This window comes from Balaenoptera acutorostrata, chromosome 14, assembly GCF_949987535.1.
Source record: "Balaenoptera acutorostrata chromosome 14, mBalAcu1.1, whole genome shotgun sequence".
In the NCBI taxonomy this organism is placed as follows: Eukaryota; Metazoa; Chordata; class Mammalia; order Artiodactyla; family Balaenopteridae; genus Balaenoptera; species Balaenoptera acutorostrata.
The window spans coordinates 27,380,395-27,404,290 of NC_080077.1; the positions used below are offsets into that span (position 1 = coordinate 27,380,395).

At 36.7% G+C, this 23,896-nt stretch overlaps 1 protein-coding gene across 1 annotated transcript in view; it reads right to left on the bottom strand.

Annotated features, from left to right (window-relative positions):
- The window catches only part of PEX7 (peroxisomal biogenesis factor 7), an 87,324-nt gene that overhangs the window by 47,271 nt on the left and 16,157 nt on the right, over window positions 1-23,896 (bottom strand). Inside the window, exons 6-8 of the mRNA XM_057528095.1 lie at window positions 6,098-6,204; window positions 4,330-4,443; window positions 3,032-3,087 (exon numbers count right to left, since the gene is read on the bottom strand). Of these exons, the coding sequence (XP_057384078.1) occupies window positions 3,032-3,087; window positions 4,330-4,443; window positions 6,098-6,204 (277 nt within the window). The remainder of the gene's footprint in view (window positions 1-3,031; window positions 3,088-4,329; window positions 4,444-6,097; window positions 6,205-23,896) is intronic.

Consider the following 23,896-nt stretch of genomic DNA (forward strand, 5'->3'; position numbering starts at 1 on the left):
ATACAGAAGATCTAAATAACATAATCAATTAGTAGAGCTTATGGTTATATATTTAACTTTACAGTGTGATAATAGAGAATATACCTTCTTCTCAATTGCATATGTAACATTCACAAAAATTGATCATTTATTAGGTTCTCCTCCACAAAAAAATCAACATATTCCATAAAACAGAATGACTAAAAACAGTGTTCTCTGATCACAATAAAACTAGAAAAAATTAACAAATTTTCAAAAATTAAAAGGCACTTTCATGTGAAAATTAAATAACTTCCTACTAAACAACTTTTGGGAGAAAGATGAAATACAAATAGAAGTTACACATTTTTTTAATGATAATGAAAATAATTATATATCAGAATTTATGAGTTACAATTGAAATGAAAACTAGAAGAAAATTCATAGCCGTAAACACTTTATTAACAAAATGAAACAATAAAAATAAGTAAATTCCCAGATCAAAACTTGGAAAAAGAAGAAAGTAAGCCAAAAGAAAGTATCAAGAAGGAAATAAAGAGAAAAGCAGTAATTAATGAGGTACTGAATAGAAAAACAGTAGTTCTCATTAATAAATCAAAATCTTGTATGCTGAAGAAAAAATAACGAAATAAACATGCCATTAGATAACTTAAAGTAGGAATCACATATATACAAAATCAGAAATGACAAGAGTGAAATAACCATTGAATCAGAAGAAATTAAAAAATCATGACTCTACAGACATCCGTATAAATAAATGTGAAACCTATAAGCAAAGGATAATTTCCTAAACTCCCATTAGAGATAGACAGTTTAAACAGACAAATTTCCATAGAAGAAATAAAGAAAGTTATCAAGAAGTACTCCACAAAAAGAACCATGCCTGGATGGTTTCACAGGGAAAATCTACCAACGCTTCAAAAACCAAATACCCTCTGTGTTGCACAAATTGTTCCAGAGCTTAGAAAATGTAGAAAAACTTCTTAATTCTTTTTTATGAAGCAATTAAAACACTGATACACAAACCAAAAATTTAAAAAAAGAAACAGAAAGAAACCCCTATGTGAACCCTGTGTGGCATGGGATCAGAATGAGGGGTATGATTAGAGGTACACATACAAATATAGGTCAATATCACCTTCAAATATTGATGTAAAAGCTCTAAATAAAATATTAGCAGACAAAATCCAACACCACAGTAAGATAATGATACACAAAGAACAAGAGGGATTTAGTCTAAGAATGCAAGGTTGGTTCAATCCATTAATATAATACATTATATTAATAGCTCAAAAAAAAAATCATGATCATCTCCACAGATGCTGAAAAAGCCTTCAACAAAACTTAAGATCAATTCCTGACTCTAAAAAAAAAAAACACTCAAGAAAACTGGAGTTGATGCATACTTTCTTAGCATGATAAATAAATATATACACTTTGTCTTAAAGTCAGTATCTTACTTTTAACAAGGAAACACTAGAGGCATTTTTACTAATACAAGAATTAAGACATCCTCTATAACACTATTTAACACTGTAATATAGGTATCTGCCAATGCAATTAGATAAATCAATTAGGGGCATCAGAATTGGAATTGAAGATGTAAAACTATATTTACAGATGATATGATCACAAACTTGGAAACCCCCTAAAGAATCAATGATCTTGGGGCTTCCCTGGTGGCACAATGGTTAAGAATCTGCCTGCCAACGCAGGGGTCACGGGTTCGAGCCCTGCTCTGGGAAGATCCCACATGCCGCAGAGCAACTAAGCCCGTGCACCACAACTACTGAGTCTGAGCTCTAGAGCCCACGTGCCACAACTACTGAAGTCTGTGTGGCAAGAGCCCGTGCTCTGCAACAAGAGAAGCCACCACAACGAGAAGCCCATGCACCACAACGAAGAGTAGCCCCCGCTTGCCACAGCTAAAAGAAAGCCCGTGCACAGCAACGAGGACCCAACACAGCCAAAAATAAAATTAATTAATTAATTAATTAATTTTAAAAAAAAAGAATCAACCATCTTTAGATGGTAGAGAAACAGGGAGTCTCAAACACTGCTGCTTGGAATGGAAACTGGTATATTCCTTACGGACAGGAATTTGGTAATATCTAACAAAACTATATATATATATATATATATATATATATATATATATATATATATATATATATATATGTATATGTTTACCTTTTAATCCAGCAATCCCACATCTGGGAATATATTCTGAAGCTAATTCTCTAGTGATGTGAGTGTATGTACTTACAAGGTTATTATTCATTGTGGCACTGTTTATTTATAAAACATTTGTAACAAGCTAAATGCCCATATGTAGGAGACTAGTTGAATAAACTACAATACGTCTACACAATGGAGTATTACGCAGAATGAAAAAGATCTCTATGAACTGATATACAGTGATTTCTAAACTACTTTCCAAGAATTCCAGGGTAGCAAATAGATAAATATATTGTGAATAATAAGAATCAGGAGTTTTAAATCTGGAAAAGGAGAAAAAGTAGAATGAACCCTGTGTGGTGTGGGATCAGAACTGGGGGTATGATTAGAGATACACATACACATATTAATCCATAGATACACATGTGCATACACATACATAAACGGTCATACATATATATTCACAAACATACATACACTCATGCTGATTTTTTCATATATAACAATCTTAGCCTTAAGATTCACATAATTAGACTGAAGAAATAAAATTTCATAATTTTTAAAATTTAAATTTAAAAGATACTGGCTATTCAATTTATAGCATAGGAAGATATTACGAGGAACAACTGTCAGGAAAAAAGGCTTTTAAACAGAGCAATCAAGCTAACCTTTAAATAGTAAAGAATTTACTCATATATGTGGCCAGATCATAAAAACAGAAAAATATAATATTAATCTCAGTGGCAAATATTCTTATGTGCCCAGCTCAGATTATTTCTGTATTAGTAAGATAACATATTACCCTTCAGAAAAGCTGCAAAGATGCAAATGGTTCTTGGTATTTCACAGTGAAACATATCAAAAGCCACTGTACCTTACAGTAAAATCATAGGAGCAAGAGGCCAACACAGAAGCATGAAATGGTGAAAACTACAAAAAAAACACAAAAAACCCTTTTTGAGGTTAACTGTAATTATAACATGCTACTTCATAAGGTCATTTCCATGAACATTATAATAAAGTTCATCTAACTTAACCCATTTTGTGAATACATATTATGATTGCTATTAGCACAAGTATCAGATAAACATTTAAATGTTAAAAGTTTTTAAATAATTTTTATGTTATTTGTATATCACATCTAATGAAAATGATACCAAGGTCAAAAACTGCAAATTTAAAGACAAGTAATATTTAGTAATAAACATGTTTCACCAGGCTGCCCATTGCAATTTTATTTCTTCCATGTTTTTCTTACTAGTACTTTAATAGTTATATACACATAATATAATTACATTTGAATGCTCTTCGTAGTTTGCAAAATACTTTCACTACATTACCCTATTTCGTTCTCAGAAGCACTGTGAAATATATATAGAAAATATTTTTTAACTACAAAAACCTGTGTGCCATGAAAAAACATCAGGGCACTGTGTCTCATATGTTGAGTTGTAACCAGTACAATTTAAAATATTAACTACAATTCAGAATTTTTTAAATAGGAATAACATAATTATCTTAATGAAAAGATCAAAAAGGTACCTTTTTATCCTTAATGTAAAAAAACAAAGAATGAAATTGGGAAATGTCCCTTAATAAGATGTTTTCCACAGTGACTTAGCAAAATTTACCTAAATAAAAGCTGGGAAACTAACTTAAGTCACCTTATACCTGACAAATTTGAGGGGATCAGCAGAAAAAAGTTACCTCATCCTCTGCTGTTTACAAAGTGGAAAACTGTCTATACCCTAAACTTCTGAGAACATTCATATATACAATCATGTTAGGGAAAATAGAGAATTAACTCTCTCTCTGTGCAAGTTTCAACAAAATAAAGAAATCTTCCCACTGAATGAAAAATTGTAAAGAATATAATACTAAAAGTAAATTACTATAGTTAAAAAATATTAAAAGGAATAGTAGAATGGGGATGACAGAATGAGAAAAACATTTTATTTAATCCTAAGTACTGCTTGACTACATTATTACGATTCATTCAATAATTATTCCAGTATTTTACCCAATTTTAGCTTTCAATATTCATTATCATTCATTGGATAACAAAAACATGCATAAAAAAGAATCAATAACCCCATCCCCTAAACACCTTTTATATATACTTCATTAATTATATTTTTGTTCTATGTATAAAAAGAAAAGATAAAAACTTACTTTCACTCTCCTAATAGCATAGGTGTGACCAAGAAGTTCAAATACTGGTTGTCGTACATTCCTCAAGTCCCAGCCTCTCAAACTACAATCAACTGCCCCTGTCACTAGCAAATTCTGAAAACAATTCAGAGAAAAGTAAAGTGTGACATCTTTGCAATTAAGCAGTACCCAAGCTTTCCTACTAGAAACAGTGTCTATTTTCTGGTATTTATTTAATCTGATCCCAGGAGTCATTCTTGAAAAGTTATATAACATTATAGAAAGGAGTCAGAATATACATCAAAAAGCAAAAATTAGTAGGACTTGAGAGAAAAGGAACTCAATATGCTTTAGGCATATGATGGAACACTATACACAACAGAAAAAGGCAGAGTCTCAAACAGCATTGTAGATTTTCCAATCTACTTTTAGGAATATTAATAAGAACATAAGATTTTAAAAATTATACATGACAAATGAGCCCACCTTTCTTTTCAGCATCCTCTGAGGTTTCTACCAAGCATTAAAAGGCAAGATGCCTGCTAATTTACAAATATTTGAAAGTGCAAGGTATAAATTAAATTTTTATGTTTTTCTAATTCTAAATCAATCACTGTTCTCAACTCTCATGGGCCATGTCTTAATATAATATGTAGCACTATCTGAGAATTTATGCAGAAAGTGGTAAGTCTCCTATCTAGTCAGGTTTTATAAATTCTGCTATCTAGCACCCTAGGTGAACCCAGAGTTCATGGCTGAAGAGGCCAAGAGCTGCGCCCGCACTCAGCCCCATTCCACATCAACCAGGGCAGTAATCTATTGTCTGAACATTTTCCACTTCAATATAATAAGCTCCTCTGAAAAAAAGCTGCAATGATTTTTTTTTTTAATTTTTAAACTACTCTCAAGTATATATCAGCAACTTTTTTAGAATTCCCAAAAGTATAACACACAGTCCACAATTTCATTTTCCTATTTGGAAAATTCATGAGAGAGATTTGAACTGTAGTCATCAGCACTGAAAATTTTATTAAAATCAAGTATTATTTTGAATATGTTCTATATTTTTTAAATCTATTTTATTTCTTTCTATTTAAAGAACTCAGCCGATACAATGTTCTCTTAACCTTCACTGATTACTTTAAAAGTGGGAAAAACAAGACATATGTTATACTTATTTGTCATAGTCAACAGACTGCTTCAGGTACATAAATATATTTAAACAGCATATCAACACATATTTAATCCATTTCTATTTCTAATTCATATGCTCATATGGTTAGCTGAAGCTCTGCAAAAAGTTACAAATGGACACTGCTATTCTTACAGAAACATGAAGCTTGGTTAGGCTTATAAGGGAAGATGAAACAGAAAATTCTAAAAACTGATGGACTGTCAAATTAAAAATCAAGTTACAAATAGTTCAGCAGCCTCACTAGCAAAATGAACAAGAAATGAAAGCAAAAGATGATACAAACTGGCAGGGTTAACAGCAATAAGGTAAAAAATTAGGTAACTTGTAAAGCAGTTTCCCAAATAAACAAGTAAGGCTACACTATTGAACTTTTGAGAACTTCTGTTTCTTATTCAGCCTGTTTTATGTGCACTTAAATCCAATTAATGCTAATGCAGGTCACTCACAATCATCAATTAGAAACGAAAGGGACTGAATTTAACTTAATGGTCCATAAACACTATCAAAGTCCACATAAACAAAGATAAAATAAAATCGAAAACATCTCAACATTAGGAAGGGCTCAGCAGCTCAGGATAGAACCAGACAGGGTACCTCATTGTATTTACACCAGTCACAACTCAGAATTTCTGCCTGATGTGCTGCAACCACAGTTCTGACTCCTGTTGTCTTCACATCCCAAATTCTCAAAGTCTGATCGCCTGGTGAAAGAGGAAGACTTGATCACTTTCCGTCACACCACTTGGATACTCGGTACCCATGACAACAAGTCAGGGGAAAACACACCACTTTCACTATCAGGATACTGCCACCTATATATCATATATACATTGTTTTTGTACTATAATAATGCATAAGACCTACTAAAAGTGATGAACTACAAAAAAATAAGGCACCATGATAATGTTTTTAGATCTACTCAAAGCAGGAAAATCTAAATCTCACACTAAGACAAACATAGCAGTGATTAAACACACACCCAATGCATTTTTCTTCAGGATAGGAAAAGGCCCTGAAAATCTTTGTTTCTTGTAAATAAAGTTAGCACCCTACACCAGCATATTCTATAAGAAACAAAATGGTAATAGTTTTACTGTTAAATGTGTGCAAAATCTACCAAGTTGAAATGGATAATTTTCAAATCTTAGCATTTACATTTATTACATTTTAAAGGGCCATCCGAAGGTATATTTTCACCTTGGAAAAAACAAGTTGAGAAAATTTGTCATTATACTCTGAATTACTACAAAAATGATTATACTCTGAATTATTATACTCTAAATTACGCTGATTACTACAGATAATACTCTGAATTACTACAAAAATGATTTATATCACATAGCTGCATGAAGTCAACCCTGATCAAATGTTTTACATGCTGTTTGCCTTCAATTTTGTAAACTATGAGGAAATAACAAAATGACCAGATGAAAAACCCTGAATATATGTATATCTACATCAAAATTAAATTACAAACAATAACTGATCATGTGAGAAAGCTAGTTCAGCTTAATGAAAAAAAGAAAAACAATGTGATGGCAGGCATAGTCTTGATTCCATTTAGTAGTTGTGTGACCCTGCACAAGTTATGTAATATCTCTGAGACTGATTCCTCATTTCTAAAAAAGAAACAGAATGACTACATGCAGGATGGTATAAGAATTTAGTGTAATAAAGTTTCTGTAAATCGTTAGCATGGTCTCTAGCATATAGTAGATACACTAATATGTGATATATAAAAATGCTAAATTTTAGGACTTCCCTGGTGGCGCAGTGGTTGGGAATCCGCCTGCCAATGCAGGGGACACGGGTTCGAGCCCTGGTCTGGGAGGATCCCACATGCCGCGAAGCAACTGAGCTCGTGCACAACTACTGAGCCTGTGCTCTAAGAGAGCCCATGAGCCACAACTGCTGAATCCCGCACGCCTAGAGCCCGTGCTCCACAACAAGAGAGGCCACCGCAGTGAAAAGCCCACACACGGCGGCGAGGAGTGGCTCCTGCTCGCCGCAACTAGAGAGAGCCTGCACGCAGCAACAAAGACCCAACGTAGCCATAAATAAATAAATAAATTTATTATTTTTTTTAAATGCTAAATTTTAAAAATTTCCTTTAGTTACCTACATACAATTTCCTATCATCCCAATTCTAAATCATATGTCATTTACCTAAGTTCAAGAGTTTTAGACCATTTTTTTCTGATTTCTTTGCAAGTTGTTTAAGAAAGATAAGAATTAAATTGCTGGTGGTAGTGAAATGTAGAGGTTAAGAATGGGGGCTTTGGAGCTCCAGAGCTTGTTTCAAATCCAGCTCAATCATTTGGTAGCTGTTGACGTTTAGTCAAGTTACTTAACATCCTGGATTCTTACTTTCCTCACCTATGATAAAATATCTGCCTTATACAGACCCACAGACGTGAAGGACAAATTAGTGGTTACCAGTGGGGTGAGAGAAGGGCAGAGGGGCAATATAGGGGTAGGGGATTAAGAGGTACAAGCTATTAGGCATAAAATAAGCTACAAGGATATATTGTACAACACAGGGAATATAGCCAATATTTTATAATAATTATAAATGGTGCATAACCTTTAAAAATCATGAATCACTATATTGTACACTTGCAACTTATATAACATTGTACCTCAACTATACTTCAAAAAAAAAACAACAAAAACAAATCCGCCTTATAAAGTTGAAATGAAATAAAGTTTTAAAAATAAAATAACAAAACATAACCATGATTAGAAGTCATTCCTGTCCCTATTAATAACATGAATAAATAATAACTAATATTTATTGAATGCTTACTATATGCCAAATGCTGGTCAGCATTTTACATGTAGTCAGTCCTCCATATTCGTGGGTTCCAAATCTGTGAATTCAACCAACCATGGGCCAAAAATATTCAGGAAAAAAAAATTCCAGAAAGTTCCAAAAAGCAAAACTTGAATTTGCTGTGCTGGCAACTATTTACACAGTATTTACATTGTATTAGGTATTTTAAATAATTTGGGGATGATTTAAAGTATACAGGAGGATATGCATAGATTATATGCAAATATGACGACAATTTATATAAGGGACTTGAGCATCTAGGGGTTTTGATATCCTGGGAGGGTCCTGGAGCCAATCCCCAACAGATACCAAGAGATGAATATATTAACTTTAAAAACATCACAACAAGTGAGGTAAAAATTTTGATAAAATAAAAAGTAATTTTTGTAGTAATTTACAAATGAGGAAACTGAAGCACATGGAGCTGAAGTAAGTCAGCGGAGAGGAAACAATGGAATCAGGGCCTAGAATTGGAACCCAGGCTGTCTGGCTTCCTAGCCTGTGTCAACTATAACTACACAATGGTGCCCCCTAACGTTGTCGGAGGAGAAGTGCCACGTGATCAATGTTGGCGAAACCTTGAGGAATTATTCTTTTAATTTATACGTTAATTATTTTATAAATTGGGGGAAATTTTAATAGACACACACAGATAACATTCTGTCATATTTGCCCCACAATTATTTTAGAAGTAAAAGTAACAAAACACAACAGACAGTGTTGAAACCTCTACTGTATTTCCAACCCCATTCCCCATCCTCCTTGCCCGAGGCTACCACAATGCTGAATTCGGTGTGCCTCCCTGTAGTTTGTGTTTTGGTGATACTTCTACAACATTTTTATGTATTCATAAATATGTACTATTGTTTGTGTGTGAGATTAAAATTTTTTTTTTATTTAAAAAGCATCATCCTCCTATTTTACAAAAGGTTGAAAACCACTCTGATAGAAGAGAGTGACTAACGTTTTTGAATCTAGCTAAGGATAGTGGGGATGAGACCGAATGATGAGTTTGAAAGTACCAAACGGAAATGGTTCAGAATTGGTATAGACTAGAGCTCCCAACATTTCAGGGGTCCTAATAATCATCACTGTCTGTGGTCTAGCCACCAGTCAGTAGAATTTCTTTCAGAAGTCTAAGTAGCTTTGATTAGATGATCTTTCATGACTTTCCCTAACCTTCAGAGTTTACAGCAGGGTGGTGTGGATGTCCAGAGTTTGGTCTGCCCAGCAACACCCTTCCAGGAACAGCACCCTCTTTTCACCATGTGATTCCAGAAAGACCTATGGCTCAACACAATCGACTGGCCAAGGACAGGTCTAAGCAAGGCCAGTCATACTATCTCATTTTCTGCCCCTGCCACAGCTGACAGGTCAAAAGTATCTACTTGGGATTTTTCTGAAGTATAACTGAAAAAATAATGTCAGTCCCTCTCTCACAGTAGAATTTACAGCTTATAAAATTGAGAAGCTGCTGGTGGCCATGTGTTTCACTGTATGGAGAAAGCTGGCCTGCAGAGTCAAGTCAACAAGCAGAGAAAAGTCCAGGTTAGAGACAGAGAATGTGTCCGGGGGTCATTTAAGCATCCCTTCCCCTTCTGGGGTTGCTTTTCAATAAATTCTACAAAGACCTAAGATTGCTCAAGTTCTATCACCTGTAGGCAAAGGCGAGCCCTTATCATCATGGAAGCAGTGAATGGAATTCACCTGAAGCTTCAAACTATAAAGCCTAGCCCCAGAGAAAAAGATTCGATTTGGCACAAGGCTTCCACTAAAACATAGGAAATGCCTAAATGATGTATACTAGCTTTCAAGAATTTATATGTAATACCAGGTCTGAAATCATAAAGTCTGCTATAAACCATGACTAAGCTTCGTTTAAAGTTCAATGAGCTTGTGTTCATCCTAATAATTACATTCCTCATAATTACATTTTATGGGTGTATGTGAATGCTTTAAAGTACCAAAATATTACAATAAACGTGGACTAGGAGATTAAGAAACAACTAGTAATTCCAGCAACAATATGGATGAATCTCACAAAACATAATGTTGAGCAAAAGAAACTAGACAAGAAAACATAAAAACAGGTAACATTAATCGATTACAAGGCAGTTCAGTAGTCACCCTCGAGTGAGGGTCGGGTAATGACTGACGGATGTGAGGGGGGCCTCTGCGATGCTCTGTTTCTTGATCTGGGTGCTGGTACACAGAGGTGTTCATTGTGAAAATTCATCACATGCTTAAGATTATGCACTGTTCTGTATATGTATTATATAATGTATTGTTATGTATATAATATACATTATATATGTGTATTTCAAATTACTCTGGGACAATATTTTGGTTCTTCACCATCATATTCAAGCAATGCTTTTTAAAAACACCATGGCTTAGGTTGTCCCCTCTTGCAGTTAATTTAAAGGGCACAAAAAAGTGAGAACTGCTCTGAAGGAGCTGAGAATTCCACTTCTGCTGCACACATTCGTCACTTCCTCTTCATCACTTTGCTTTCCAGGTAGGAGAGGGACCTTCTGGCCCACTGGTACCAGGACTCATTCAACTCTTTTAGCCACCAGGACATCTATATTTATATATTTTTTAAATTGCATTTTCCAGACAACTGGCCTTTCATTGTCAGCCAGACGTTTATCAGGGCCCTTGATAGTGCCATAGAACCACCTGAATTACCAGCTTCTCTTATCAGTTGCAGACTTGCCACTGGCTGCAGAACCAGTGAATTTAAGTGCATAATATGGTATAGGATGTGCTGGCTACTACTATGTCTAATTCAAGTTGCAGCGTTAAGAAACTGGGTAAGGAGAATAAGTGTAAACAGTGAATCTGAAACTGGGAAGTGAAATGAGTAGAAAAAGGATGCATATTGGGCCCAAATAATTTATTTGAAATGCCAGATGCCTATCAGATGTAATATGACTTTTTTCTTAGAGTAGAATGATTTTTTTTTAACTACTGGACTCTACATATTCAGGCATGGCTATGATTTATGCAATTATATGGAGTCTGTAATAGCAGTAATTTAGTTTTCATGGTTCAAAAAAAAGTTTACTTCATATTAATCCTCTTTATGTAAAGAGCTCAAATATTCTTCCCTTTCATCTCACGTAATTTAGAAATATGAATTCTGTACTAATACAACGTTCATGAACTAAACAAAACCAATGTCCTTAGAGAACTCAGCTAAGGAAGATCTAAATCTCTATATACTCCTCCCTTTTGGTCTGTCTTGACTTAGCTAATGATATATTTAGGTCTAGATTTGCAAATATCATACAACTTTGAAGGTGACCAGATTCTTGGAAAAACTCAAATGCTATATTCGCATATACTATCTTAAAATATAAACTGTTATAAGCAGTTGAAAGACATAATTAGCTATACGTGTGCCACAGGATTCGACATAAAACTACGTCTTGACTGCCTATCATACAAGCTTCTACCATTTGTAATATTTGTGAAGACAAATATTTTACAATACTGGGTTTCTCAACCATGAATTCTGCAGTTGAAACTATTTTTACGCAAAGATTATAGTATGTTTTATAGCAAGTTCTTGTCTGTAAGCAAGAAGACAAAGTAAGAGAATTAATTGATAAAGACCATAATATAACTCAAACTATAACCGACAAAACTGAGGAAAAAAACTAAAGAGTTCTCAATCCAAAGAAACCACTTCCTCTCTGAATTCAGCACTGAAACCATTCTGTCAGTTTTTTTTTAAAGAGATGAGTATATTTCTATTAAAACAAACATGCAATTTCCATTACATCAACAGAAATAAGCTATTTATTTAGGCATCTTAAACAGAGGGACACCATAGACTAGTACAGTGCTTTCCAAATTAGGCTGATCACTAGACTCAGCTGGGGTGATTAAAAAATATACTTCTGGGGCTTCCCTGGTGGTGCAGTGGTTAAGAATCCGCCTGCCAATGCAGGGGACACGGGTTCGAGCCCTGGTCCGGGAAGATCCCACATGCTGTGGAACAACTAAGCCCGTGTGCCACGACTAGTGAGTCTGCGAGCCACAACTACTGAAGCCCATGCACCTCGAGCCCGTGCTCCGCAACAAGAGAAGCCACCGCAATGAGAAGCCCGCACACCACAACGAAGAGTAGCCCCTGCTTGCTGCAACTAAAGAAAGCCCGTGCACAGCGAGGAAGACCCAACGCAGCCAAAAATAAATAAATACATAAATACACTTCTCAGAGGTATCTGATTCAGTAGGGCTAAGATGAAGGCTAGAATTCTGTTGTTTTTTCAAGCTTCCCAATGACTCTGATGGTGGGCCAGGTTTCAGGATCACTGGACTAGTACGTTATTACACAAGCATGCATTCCAGATTCCACCTGGAGGAAGAAGTTACTCTAAAACTCTGTTCTCAGAGTTTTAGTTTCTAGATAAGCACTGACTCTTAATCCTTACAGCACATACGCACGCAAAGGCCATTCAGATCTTCCTCAAATATGCCCTGCTCTCTCCACATCCCCTCCCTCTGCTTCCCACTTCTCATCTCCTAACTCTTACTTGTTCATAAGGTAGCAGTTTAAACACTATTTCCTCAGAGAAGCTTCTCCGACCAGCCAACTTTGACAAGCTCAAGAATCCTTTGTTACGTTTCCACAGAATTCTGAGCACACAGGTTAATCACAGGAGGAACCACTCAGACAGCCCTTACTCTGTGCCAGGCACTGTCCTAAGCCTTTTGCTCATACTAATTCACTTAATCCTCATCAAAACTCCATGACATGGGTATTATCATCACCCTGATTTTTTAAATGAGGAATGAAGAGACGGAAGTTAAGTAGCATGACCAAAGTCACGTAACAGTGGTGAAAGCGGAATTTGATCACAAGGAGCCTGGCTGCAGGGTCCATGTCCCTAACCACTGTGCTGTGCCCTCTTCCTCAGAGAACTTCATGCTCCTTATCGTTATTGTTGCTAGGTTTTTTCTTAGCATCTCTCTTTCCCACTGGACTATACACTCACTGTATCTTCAGTGCCCAGACAAAGGCGGACATTCACTAAATATATGACTGACTCACTGACAATGTCCCTGTCAGCAATCAAAATTAACCTTAAATATGTTTTAAAAATTCTGTAAGATGATTATTCCTGTATATTATATAATAATAATCAAAAAATTTTAGTGTTTGCTTGTGTAAGGTGCTCAGCTATGTCAAAGAATATACATGCCCTATAGGAAATATACGAAAACAAGTCAAGCAAAGAAAATATGCAAAGAAGTACATTGTACACAGCTTGGTAAGCAAATTTTCTTATCTCTCTTGAAATGGCAAAGGCACAATGAGAGCTTTAGAGCTTACCCCGACTTTTACTATGCCACAAACCCTCCTTTTGTAAAGTGGAAGAAAAACTTTAAATCTTTTCAACTTTATTAAGTAGGCTAATATTGGAAAAATCATCATGGAGAAATATTTCAGGAAAATGTCAAATGCTTGATAAATAAACCTTCCACTGAGTTTCCTAAATCATAAAATCTGGCAGAAAATGGCTTTACTGTATTCAATTTTTTTTAAGGAACATAGGTTACAGCTCACAGGTCCAGTGCTGGTTTCTGTCAAATCCCTTCTGATTTATTCCAAGCCTTGGATGTGCAGACAATTTAGTTCATATTGACCCCCTATCCATCTTCTTCACCTAACCAGGATTCAGTCTTGCCATTCTCAGTGTATGTAGCTGGGTACCACCCTCTCTCCCGTTTCCCATTCTCAACTGCAGGAGCTGAGCCAGGCCCAAGCCAACCAACATATTACAGCCTCCTCTCCCAGGCACAGTGATTAGTTTAGGAACATCCACACAGGCCATCAGAGCCCATGAGAGAAAATGAAACATTTTTAGATGTCTGAAAAGGAATCTCCCACTTTCTCCTACTGGACAGAAACAAGAAAGGATGCAGGGGCTAGAGCTACTGCCATCTTGCTATCATGTGGTACCTGATACTGAAACCAACTTAACAACAGAACACAGAACAAAAGAGAGAGCAAGAACAGTCTTTGAGCCCTACATCCAGCTGTGTGTACATAGCCAGGTGTAATTCTGGACATTTCAACTATGTGAGCAAATAAATTATCTTCTACCTTAAGGCAGTTTGGGTCAGAATTTCTTTCACTTTCAACCAAAGACGTGCTGGCTGGTATAACCACTATTTACATTCATTTCTAATACAACACATGAAGGTAATGTCATTAAACTGTCTTTTTTTTCTGTTAAAGCAAATGGACATTTTGTTGATAAAAGACTCTTTTTATATACTATCTATTTACAAAGTACAGATACTTAAGTTTTGTAATTATACTGCTAACTCTCTACACAGTCTTTTTCTGCTATTCAGTCTTACACACTGAATATTCTATATATAACATCCAGAGTCAATATTATGTATACTATGCTACACAAAAGGCCAATGTAATACAAAGAAGTGTGTGTGACTCAGCCTGAATAAAGGGCTAATATGTACAATTCTGCCTGACTTTTATTTTTAACATCTTTATTCGAATATAATTGCTTTACAATGTTGTGTTAGTTTCTGCTGTATAACAAAGTGAATCAGCTATATGTATACATATATCGCCATATCCTCTCCCTCCCACCCTACCTATCCCACCCATCTAGCTGGTAACAGAGCACCGAGCTGATCTCCCTGTGCGATGCAGCTGCTTCCCACTAGCTATTTTACATTTGGTAGTGTATACATGTCAATGCTACTCTCTCACTTCGTCCCAGCTTACCCATCCCCCTCCCTGTGTCCTCAAGTCCATTCTCTACATCTGTGTCTTTATTCCTGTCCTGCCCCTAGGTTCATCAGAACCTTTTTTTTTTTTTTTTTAGATTCCATATATATGTGTTAGCATACAGTATTTTTCTCTTTCTGACTTACTTCACTCTGTATCACAGACTCTAGGTCCATCCACCTCACTACAAATAACTCAATTTCATTTCTTTTTATGGCTGAGTAATATTCCATTGTATATATGTGCCACATCTTCTTTATCCATTCATCTGTCGATAGACACTTCAGTTGCTTCCATGTCCTGGCTATTGTAAATAGTGCTGCAATGAACACTGTGGCACATGACTCGTTTTGAATTATGGTTTTCTCAGGGTATATGCTCAGTAGTGGGACTGCCGGGTCATATGGTAGTTCTGCCTTCAATTTTTTAAGGAACCTCCATAGTGTTCTCCATAAGTGTTCTCCATAGTGGCTGGATCAATTTACATTCCCACCAACAGTACAAGAGGGTTCCCTTTTCTCCACACCCTTTCCAGCATTTATTGTTTGTAGATTTTTTGATGATGGCCATTCTGACTGGTGTGAGGTGATACCTCATTGTAGTTTTGATTTGCATTTCTCTAATGATTAGTGATGCTGAGCATCCTTTCATGTGTTTGCTGGCAATCTGTGTATCTTCTTTGGAGAAATGTCTATTTAGGTCTTCTGCCCATTTTTGGATTGGGTTGTTTGTTTTTGTGATATTGAGCTGCATGAGCTGCTTGTATGTTTTGCAGATTAATCCTTTGTCAGTTGCTTCGTTTGCAAATATTTTCTCCCATTCTGAGGGTTGTCTTTTCGTCTTATTTATGGTTTCCTTTGCTGTGCAAAAGCTTTTAAGTTTCATTAAGTCCCATTTGTTGACTTTTGTTTTTATTTCCATTTCTCTAGGAGGTAGGTCAAAAAGGATCTTGCTGTGATTTATGTCATAGAGTGTTCTGACTATGTTTCCCTCTAAGAGTTTTATAGTGTCTGACTTTACATTTAGGTCTTTACTCCAATCTGAGTTTATTTTTGTAAATGGTGTTAGGGAGTGTATTAATTTCATTCTTTGACATGCAGCTGTTCAGTTTTCCCAGCACCACTTATTGAAGAGGCTGTCTTTTCTCTATTGTATATTTTTGCCTCCTTTATCAAAGATATGGTGACCATATGTGCATGGGTTTATCTCTGGGATTTCTATCCTGTTGCATTGATCTCTATTTCTGTTTTTGTGCCAGTACCATACTGTGTTGATTACTTTAGCTTTGTAGTATAGTCTGAAGTCAGGGAGCCTGATTCCTCCAGCTCTGTTTTTCGTTCTCAAGACCACTTTGGCTATTTGGGGTCTTTTGTGTTTCCATACAAATTGTGAAATTTTTTGTTCTAATTCTGTGAAAAATGCCACTGGTAGTTTGATAGGGATTGCATTGAATCTGTAGATTGCTTTGGGTAGTAGAGTCATTTTCACAATGTTGATTCTTCCAATCCAAGAACATGGTATATCTCTCCGTCTGTTTGTGTCACCTTTAATTTATTTCATCAGTGTCTTATAGTTTTCTGCATACAGATCTCTTGTCTCCTTAGGAAGGTTTATTCCTAGGTGTTTTATTCTTTCTGTTGCAATGGTAAATGGGAGTGTTTCCTTAATTTCTCTTTCAGATTTTGCATCATCAGTGTATAGGAATGCAAGAGATTTCTGTGCATTAATTTTGTATCCTGCTACCTTACCAAATTCATTGATTAGCTCTAATAGTTTTCTGGTAGCATCTTTAGGATTCTCTATGTATAGTATCATGTCATCTGCAAACAGTGACAGTTTTACTTCTTTTCCGATTCAGATTCTTTTTATTTCTTTTTCTTCTCTGATTGCTGTGGCTAAAACTTCCAAAACTGTGTTGAATAATAGCAGTGACAGTGGGCAACCTTGTCTTGTTCCTGATCTTAGAGGAAATGGTTTCAGTTTTTCACCATTGAGAACGATGTTGGCTGTGGTTTGTCATATATGGGCTCTATTATGTTGAGGTAGGTTCCCTCTATGCCTACTTTCCAGAGAGATTTTATCATAAATTGGTGTCGAATTTTGTCGAAAGTTTCTTCTGCATCTATTGAGATGATCACATGGTTTTTATCCTTCAATTTGTTAATATGGTTTATCACATTGATTGATTTGTGTATATTGAAGAATCCTTGCATTCCTGGGATAAACCCCACTTGATCATGGTGTATGATCCTTTTAATGTGCTGTTGGATTCTGTTTGCTAGTATTTTGTTGAGGATTTTTGTATCTATGTTCATCAGTGATACTGGCCTGTGGTTTTCTTTTTTTGTGACATCTTTGTCTGGATTTGGCATCAGCATGATGGTGGCCTCGTAGAATGAGTTTGGGAGTGTTCCTCCCTCTGCTATAATTTGGAAGAGTTTGAGAAGGATAGGTGTCAGCGCTTCTCTAAATGTTTGATAGAATTCGCCTCTGAAGCCATCTGTTCCTGGGCTTTTGTTTGTTGGAAGATTTTTAATCACAGTTTCAATTTCAGTGTTTGTGATTGGTCTGTTTATATTTTCTAGTTCTTCCTGGTTCAGCCTCAGAAGGTTGTGCTTTTCTAAGAATTTGTCCATTTCTTCCAGGTTGTCCACTTTATTAACATATAGTTGCTTGTAGCAATCTCTCAAGATCCTTTGTATTTCTGCAGTGTCAGTTGTTACTTCTCCTTTTACATTTCTAATTCTGTTGATCTGAGTCTTCTCCCTTTTTTTCTTGATGATTCTGGCTAATGGTTTATCAATTTGTTTATCTTCTCAAAGAACCAGCTTTTAGTTTTATTGATCTTTGAAACTGTTCCCTTCATCCTTTTTCATTTATTTCTGCTCTGATCTTTATGATTTCTTTCCTTCTGCTAACTTTGGGGTTTTTTTGTTCTCCTTTCTCTAATTGCTTTAGGTGTAACGTTAGGTTGTTTCTTGAGGTAGGAATGTATTGCTATAAACTTCCCTCTTAGAACTGCTTTTGCTGCATCCCATAGGTTTGGGTCATTGTGTTTTCATTGTCATTTGTTTCTAGGTATTTTTTGATTTCCTCTGATTTCTTCAGTGATCTCTTGGTTATTTAGTAGCATATTGTTTAGCCTCCATGTGTTTGTATTTTTTACAGTTTCTTTTCTGTAATTGGTATCTACTCTTATAGCATTGTGGTCGGAAAATATACTTGATACGATTTCAATTTTCTTAAATTTACCAAGGCTTGATTTGTAACCCAAGATATGATCTATCCTGGAGAATGTTCCATGAGCACTTGAGAAAAAAGTGTATTCTGTTGTTTTTCGATAAATAAATATCAATTAAGTCCATCTTGTTTAATGTGTCATTTAATGCTTGTGTTTCCTTATTTATTTTCATTTTGGATGATCTGTCCATTGGTGAAAGTGGGGTGTTAAACTCCCCTACTTTTATTGTGTTACTGTCAGTTTCCCCTTTTATGGCTGTTAGCATTTGCCTTATGTGTTGAGGTGCTCCTATGTAGGGTGCATAAATATTTACAATTGTTATATCTTCTTCTTGGATTCATCCCTTGATCATTATGTAGTGTCTTTCTTTGTCTCTTGTAACAGTCTTTATTTTAAAGTCTATTGTATCTGATATGAGTATTGCTACTCCAGCTTTCTTTTGATTTCCATTTGCATGGAATATCTTTTTCCATCCCCTCACTTTCAGTCTGTATGTGTCCCTTGGTCTGAAGTGGGTCTCTTGTAGACAGCATATATATGGGTCTTGTTTTTGTATCCATTCAGCCAGCCTATGTCTTTTAGTTGGAGTATTTAATCCATTTACGTTTAAGGTAATTATCGATATGTATCTCCCTATGACCATTTTCTTAATTATTTTGGGTTTGTTTTTGTAGATCTTTCCTTCTCATGTGTTTCCTGCCTAGAGAAGTTTCTTTAGCATTTGTTGTAAAGCTGGTTTGGTGGTGCTGAATTCTCTTAGCTTTTGCTTATCTTTAAAGGTTTTAATTTCTCTGTTGAATCTGAATGAGATCCTTGCTGGGTAGAGTAATCTTGACTGTAGGTTTTTCCCTTTCATCACTTTAAATATGTCCTGCCACTCCCTTCTGGCTTGCAGAGTTTCTGCTGAAAGATCAGCTGTTAAGCTTATGGGGATTCCCTTGTATGTTATTTGTTGCTTTTCCTTTGCTGCTTTTAATATTTTTTCTTTGTATTTATTTTTTGATAGTTTGGTTAATATATGTCTTGGCATGTTTCTCCTTGGATTTTTCCTGTATGGGACTCTCTGTGCTTCCTGGACTTGACTGAATATTTCCTTTCTCATATTAGGGAAGTTTTCAACTATAATCTCTTCAAATATTTTCTCAGCTCCTTTCTTTTTCTCTTATTCTTCTGGGACCCCTATAATTCGAATGTTGATGCACTTAATGTTGTCCCAGAAGTCTCTGAGACTGTCCTCAATTCTTTTCATTCCTTTTTCTTTATTTTGTTCCACAACAGTGAATTCCACCGTTCTGTCTTCCAGGTCACTCATCCGTTCTTCTGCCTCAGTTATTCTGCTATTGATTACTTCTAGACAATATTTAATTTTGTTTATTTTGTTGTTCATCATTGTTTGTTTGCTCTTTTGTTCTTCTAGGTCCTTGTTAAAAGTTTCCTGTATCTTCTCCATTCTATTTCCAAGATTTTGGATCATCTTTACTATCATTACTCTGAATTCTTTTTCAGGTAGACTGCCTATTTCCTCTTCATTTGTTTGGTCTGGTGGGTTTTTACCTTGCTCCTTCATCTGCTGCATATTTCTGTCTTCTCATTTTGTTTAACTTACTGTGTCTGTGGCCTCCTTTTCGCAGGTTGCAGGTTCACAGTTCCTATTGTTTTTGGTGTCTGCCCCCAGTGGGTGAGGTAGGTTCAGTGGCTTGTGTAGGCTTCCTGGTGGAGGGGACTGGTGCCTGTGTTCTGGTGGGTGGGGCTGGATCTTGTCTTTCTGGTGGGCAGGCCCGCATCCAGTGGTGTGTTTTGGGATGTCTGCGAACTTAGTATGATTTTAGGCAGACTCTCTGCTAATGGGTGGGGTTGTGTTCCTGTCTTTCTAGTTGTTTGGCATGGGGCGCCCAGCGCTGGAGTCTGCTGGCCGTTGGGTGGAGCTGGGTCTTAGCGTTGAGACAGAGATCTCTGGGGGAGCTCTCGCCTATTGATATTACGTGGGCCCGGGAGGTCTCTGGTGGTCCAATGTCCTGAACTTGCTTCTCCCACCTCAGAGGCTCAGGCCTGACACCAGGCCGGAGCACCAAGACCCTGTCAGCCACATGGCTCAGAAGAAAAGGGAGGAGACTTCCCTGGTGGTGAAGTGGTTGAGAATCCACCTGCCAGTGCACGGGACACGGGTTTGAGCCCTGGTCTGGGAAGATCCCACATGCCGTGGAGCATCTAAGCCCGTGTGCCGCAACTACTGAGCCCGTGAGCCGCAACTACTGAAGCCCGTGCACCTAGAGGCCAAGCTCTGCAAAAGAGAAGCCACCACAATGAGAAGTTCATGCACTGCAACGAACAGTAGCCCCTGCTCACCACAACTAGAGAAGGCCTGCGTGCAGCAATGAAGACTCAATAATGAAGACCCAATGCAGCCAAAAATAAATAAATATTTTTTAAACAGAAGAAAAGGGAGAAAAAAGATAGAAAAAAATAAAAATAAATAAAATAATAAATAAAACGAAATAATTATTAAAATAAAAAAATAAAAATAATGAGAAAAAAGAGAGCAACCAAACCAATAAACAAATCCACCAATGATAACAAGTGCTAAAAACTATACTAAGATAAACATAAAAATCAGAAACAAATCAGTCGCAGACAGCAAACCCCAAGTCTACAGTTGCTCCCAAAGTCCACTGCCTCAATTTTGGGATGATTTGTTGTCTATTCAGGCATTCCACAGATGCAGGGTACATCAAGTTGATTGTGGGGATTTAACCCACTGCTCCTGTGGTTGCCCGGAGAAATTTCCCTTTCTCTTCTTTGTTCACACAGCTCCTGGGGTACAACTTTGGTTTTGGCCCCACCTCTACATGTAGGTTGCCCTCAGGCATCTTTTGGGAAGTCTGAGGTCTTCTGCCAGCATTCAGTAGGTATTCTGTAGGAGCTGTTCCACATGTAATGTATTTTTTTTTATTTTTATTTTTTATAAATTTATTTATTTATTTTTGGCTGTGTTGGGTCTTTGTTTCTGTGCGAGGGCTTTCTCTAGTTGCGGCAAGTGGGGGCCACTCTTCATCGCGGGGCGCGGGCCTCTCACTATCGTGGCCTCTCTTGCTGCGAAGCACAGGCTCCAGATGCGCAGGCTCAGTAGTTGTGGCTCACGGGCCTAGTTGCTCCGCGGCATGTGGGATCTTCCCAGACCAGGGCTCGAACCCGTGTCCCCTGCATTAGCAGGCAGATTCTCAACCACTGCGCCACCAGGGAAGCCCCTGTAGATGTATTTTTGATGTATTTGTGGGGAGGAAGGTGATCTCCACGTCTTACTCCTCCACCATCTTGTAGGTCCCCCGTGCCTGACTTTGTCGCTATCAGATTTTACCTTTGGTCATGGTCAGTAAAAGAACAATTAAAAACAAAGAAAGGGGCTTCCCTGGTGGCGCAGTGGTTGAGGGTCTGCCTGCTAATGCAGGGGACACGGGTTCGAGCCCTGGTCTGGGAAGATCCCACATGCCACGGAGCAGCTGGGCCCGTGAGCCACAATTGCTGAGCCTGCGCGTCTGGAGCCTGTGCCCCGCGACGGGAGGGGCCGCGATAGAGAAAGGCCCGCGCACCGCGATGAAGAGCGGTCCCCGCACCGCGATGAAGAGTGGCCCCCGCTTGCCGCAACTGGAGAAAGCCCTCGCACGAACCGAAGACCCAACACAGCCAAAAATAAATAAATAAATAAATAAATAAATAAGAAAATCCTTTAAAAAAAAAAAAAAAAAAAACAAAGAAAGATAATTTGGGGGCCTTAAATAATAATACAAATTAATAGAATTACATGCAATAGTAAGGTAAAGGAATTTTTTTAAATCTATCAGTAATTTATGGTTTTATTTATTAATACTTTTCCAATTTATACTCATTATTAATTCTAGTTTATTACAAATGCTACCAATTAGAGCTCCTAGATGACATGTCTTCACTGCTTCACTAGAAGGGAAGTATGTTTCAGGTCATTCTGAAGATGGATCTATTCTATACCACTAATTCCTTCCAGAGTTTGAGGCGAATCCTTTGAAAATGTAGAATATAAGACCAAAGGGCATCCCTACACTAAGAAAATGATGTTAATGTCAAACTAATTCACATCCTTATAAGAATTTTAATTGACCTTGTACTAACAGTCTCTGTATTAGGGGTTTTCACCAATAGTAAAATTATAAAATGGTCAAATTATAACCATTATGTTATGCTTAACTGCAGTCATCTTGCAGATCTGATTCACTATCAACATGAAACTCATTAGCATTTCCATTAAAAGCATAAAAATGACTAACTCAAGTTATATATGCAGGCTAAAGGGTTAGTTAACTCAAACAAGTGTATTAATATTGCTATCATTTACTTAATACACACCCAGCCTTATGGCTAGTTGTGCCACAGAAAGACTGAAAAAAATCAAAGAAGAAATTTAGGCTTGGAAAAGGAAATGTGACAAGGAAAAATATATTACCAGTCCCATCCCCAAAGACCTGATATTTCAGAAAAGATTTGGTTCAAATTATGGACTGAGAAACTACAACTTACACAACTTAGAAAATTTAAGAACAGTAGTAATAATTTTATCAATGTACCTTTCTTCATTCTAGAAAATACTATTAATTTTAATCAGTAAACAAAACATTTTCTGAGTTACCTGAACCTCTACACACAGAAGTTATTATAATTCACTATTATCTTAGGATCTAAAAAAATTGCTTAATCTAAATGGGACGTATTTGTCTGTTCACAATTTACCTGGAGGTTTCCACTTCTGAGGTTCTCCAACCTAGTCATACTTCAGAATTCAGGGACATTTGGTCATTTTTAAGTTTTAGAATTAAAAAACATAATGAACAAATAGAAAGGATTTCTGTGATATTATATTTCCTGTGGAACCCACTCAACATAATTCAACATCTCAGGGCATTGATTTAGCTTATTAGCAAGAAAGGAGCAATTATCCTACCGATTGCCTATCTTCAGATGCTAGATAATGAAACGAGGAGACAATACAGGAAGCACTCTTCCCCTCCCCTGCTATTGTGCCTTCTCTCCTCCCCTAAATAACCACACTGTGCAAAAGACCTTCCATCCCTTTATCTCCCCTCAAGACTTATACCTGGGGTCAGCAAACATTTTCTGTAACGAGCCCAACTGTAAGTATTTTTGGCTTTGAGGGTCATTCAGTCTCTGTCATAACTACTCAACTCTGCCACTACAGCATGAAAACAGACATAGACAGACAATATATAAATGAATGGGCGTGACTGTGTTCCAATAAAACTTTATTTACATAAACTGCCAGTGGGTCATTTGATTTGAGGGCAATAGTTTGCCAACTTGTGCTCTATTCTAAGCTTTCTTCTATTTAGTCTTTCCTGGGTGCTCTGATTTACTGCAATGGCTTTAGATCCCATTTATGAGCCAACGACACAGTTTTTATTCATAAGGTCTGATTTCTCAGCTCCAAACTCCACCTGCTCTTGACAACCCCACATGTGTGTCCCACAGGCTCAACGTGCTCTAAAACTAACTCAAGAT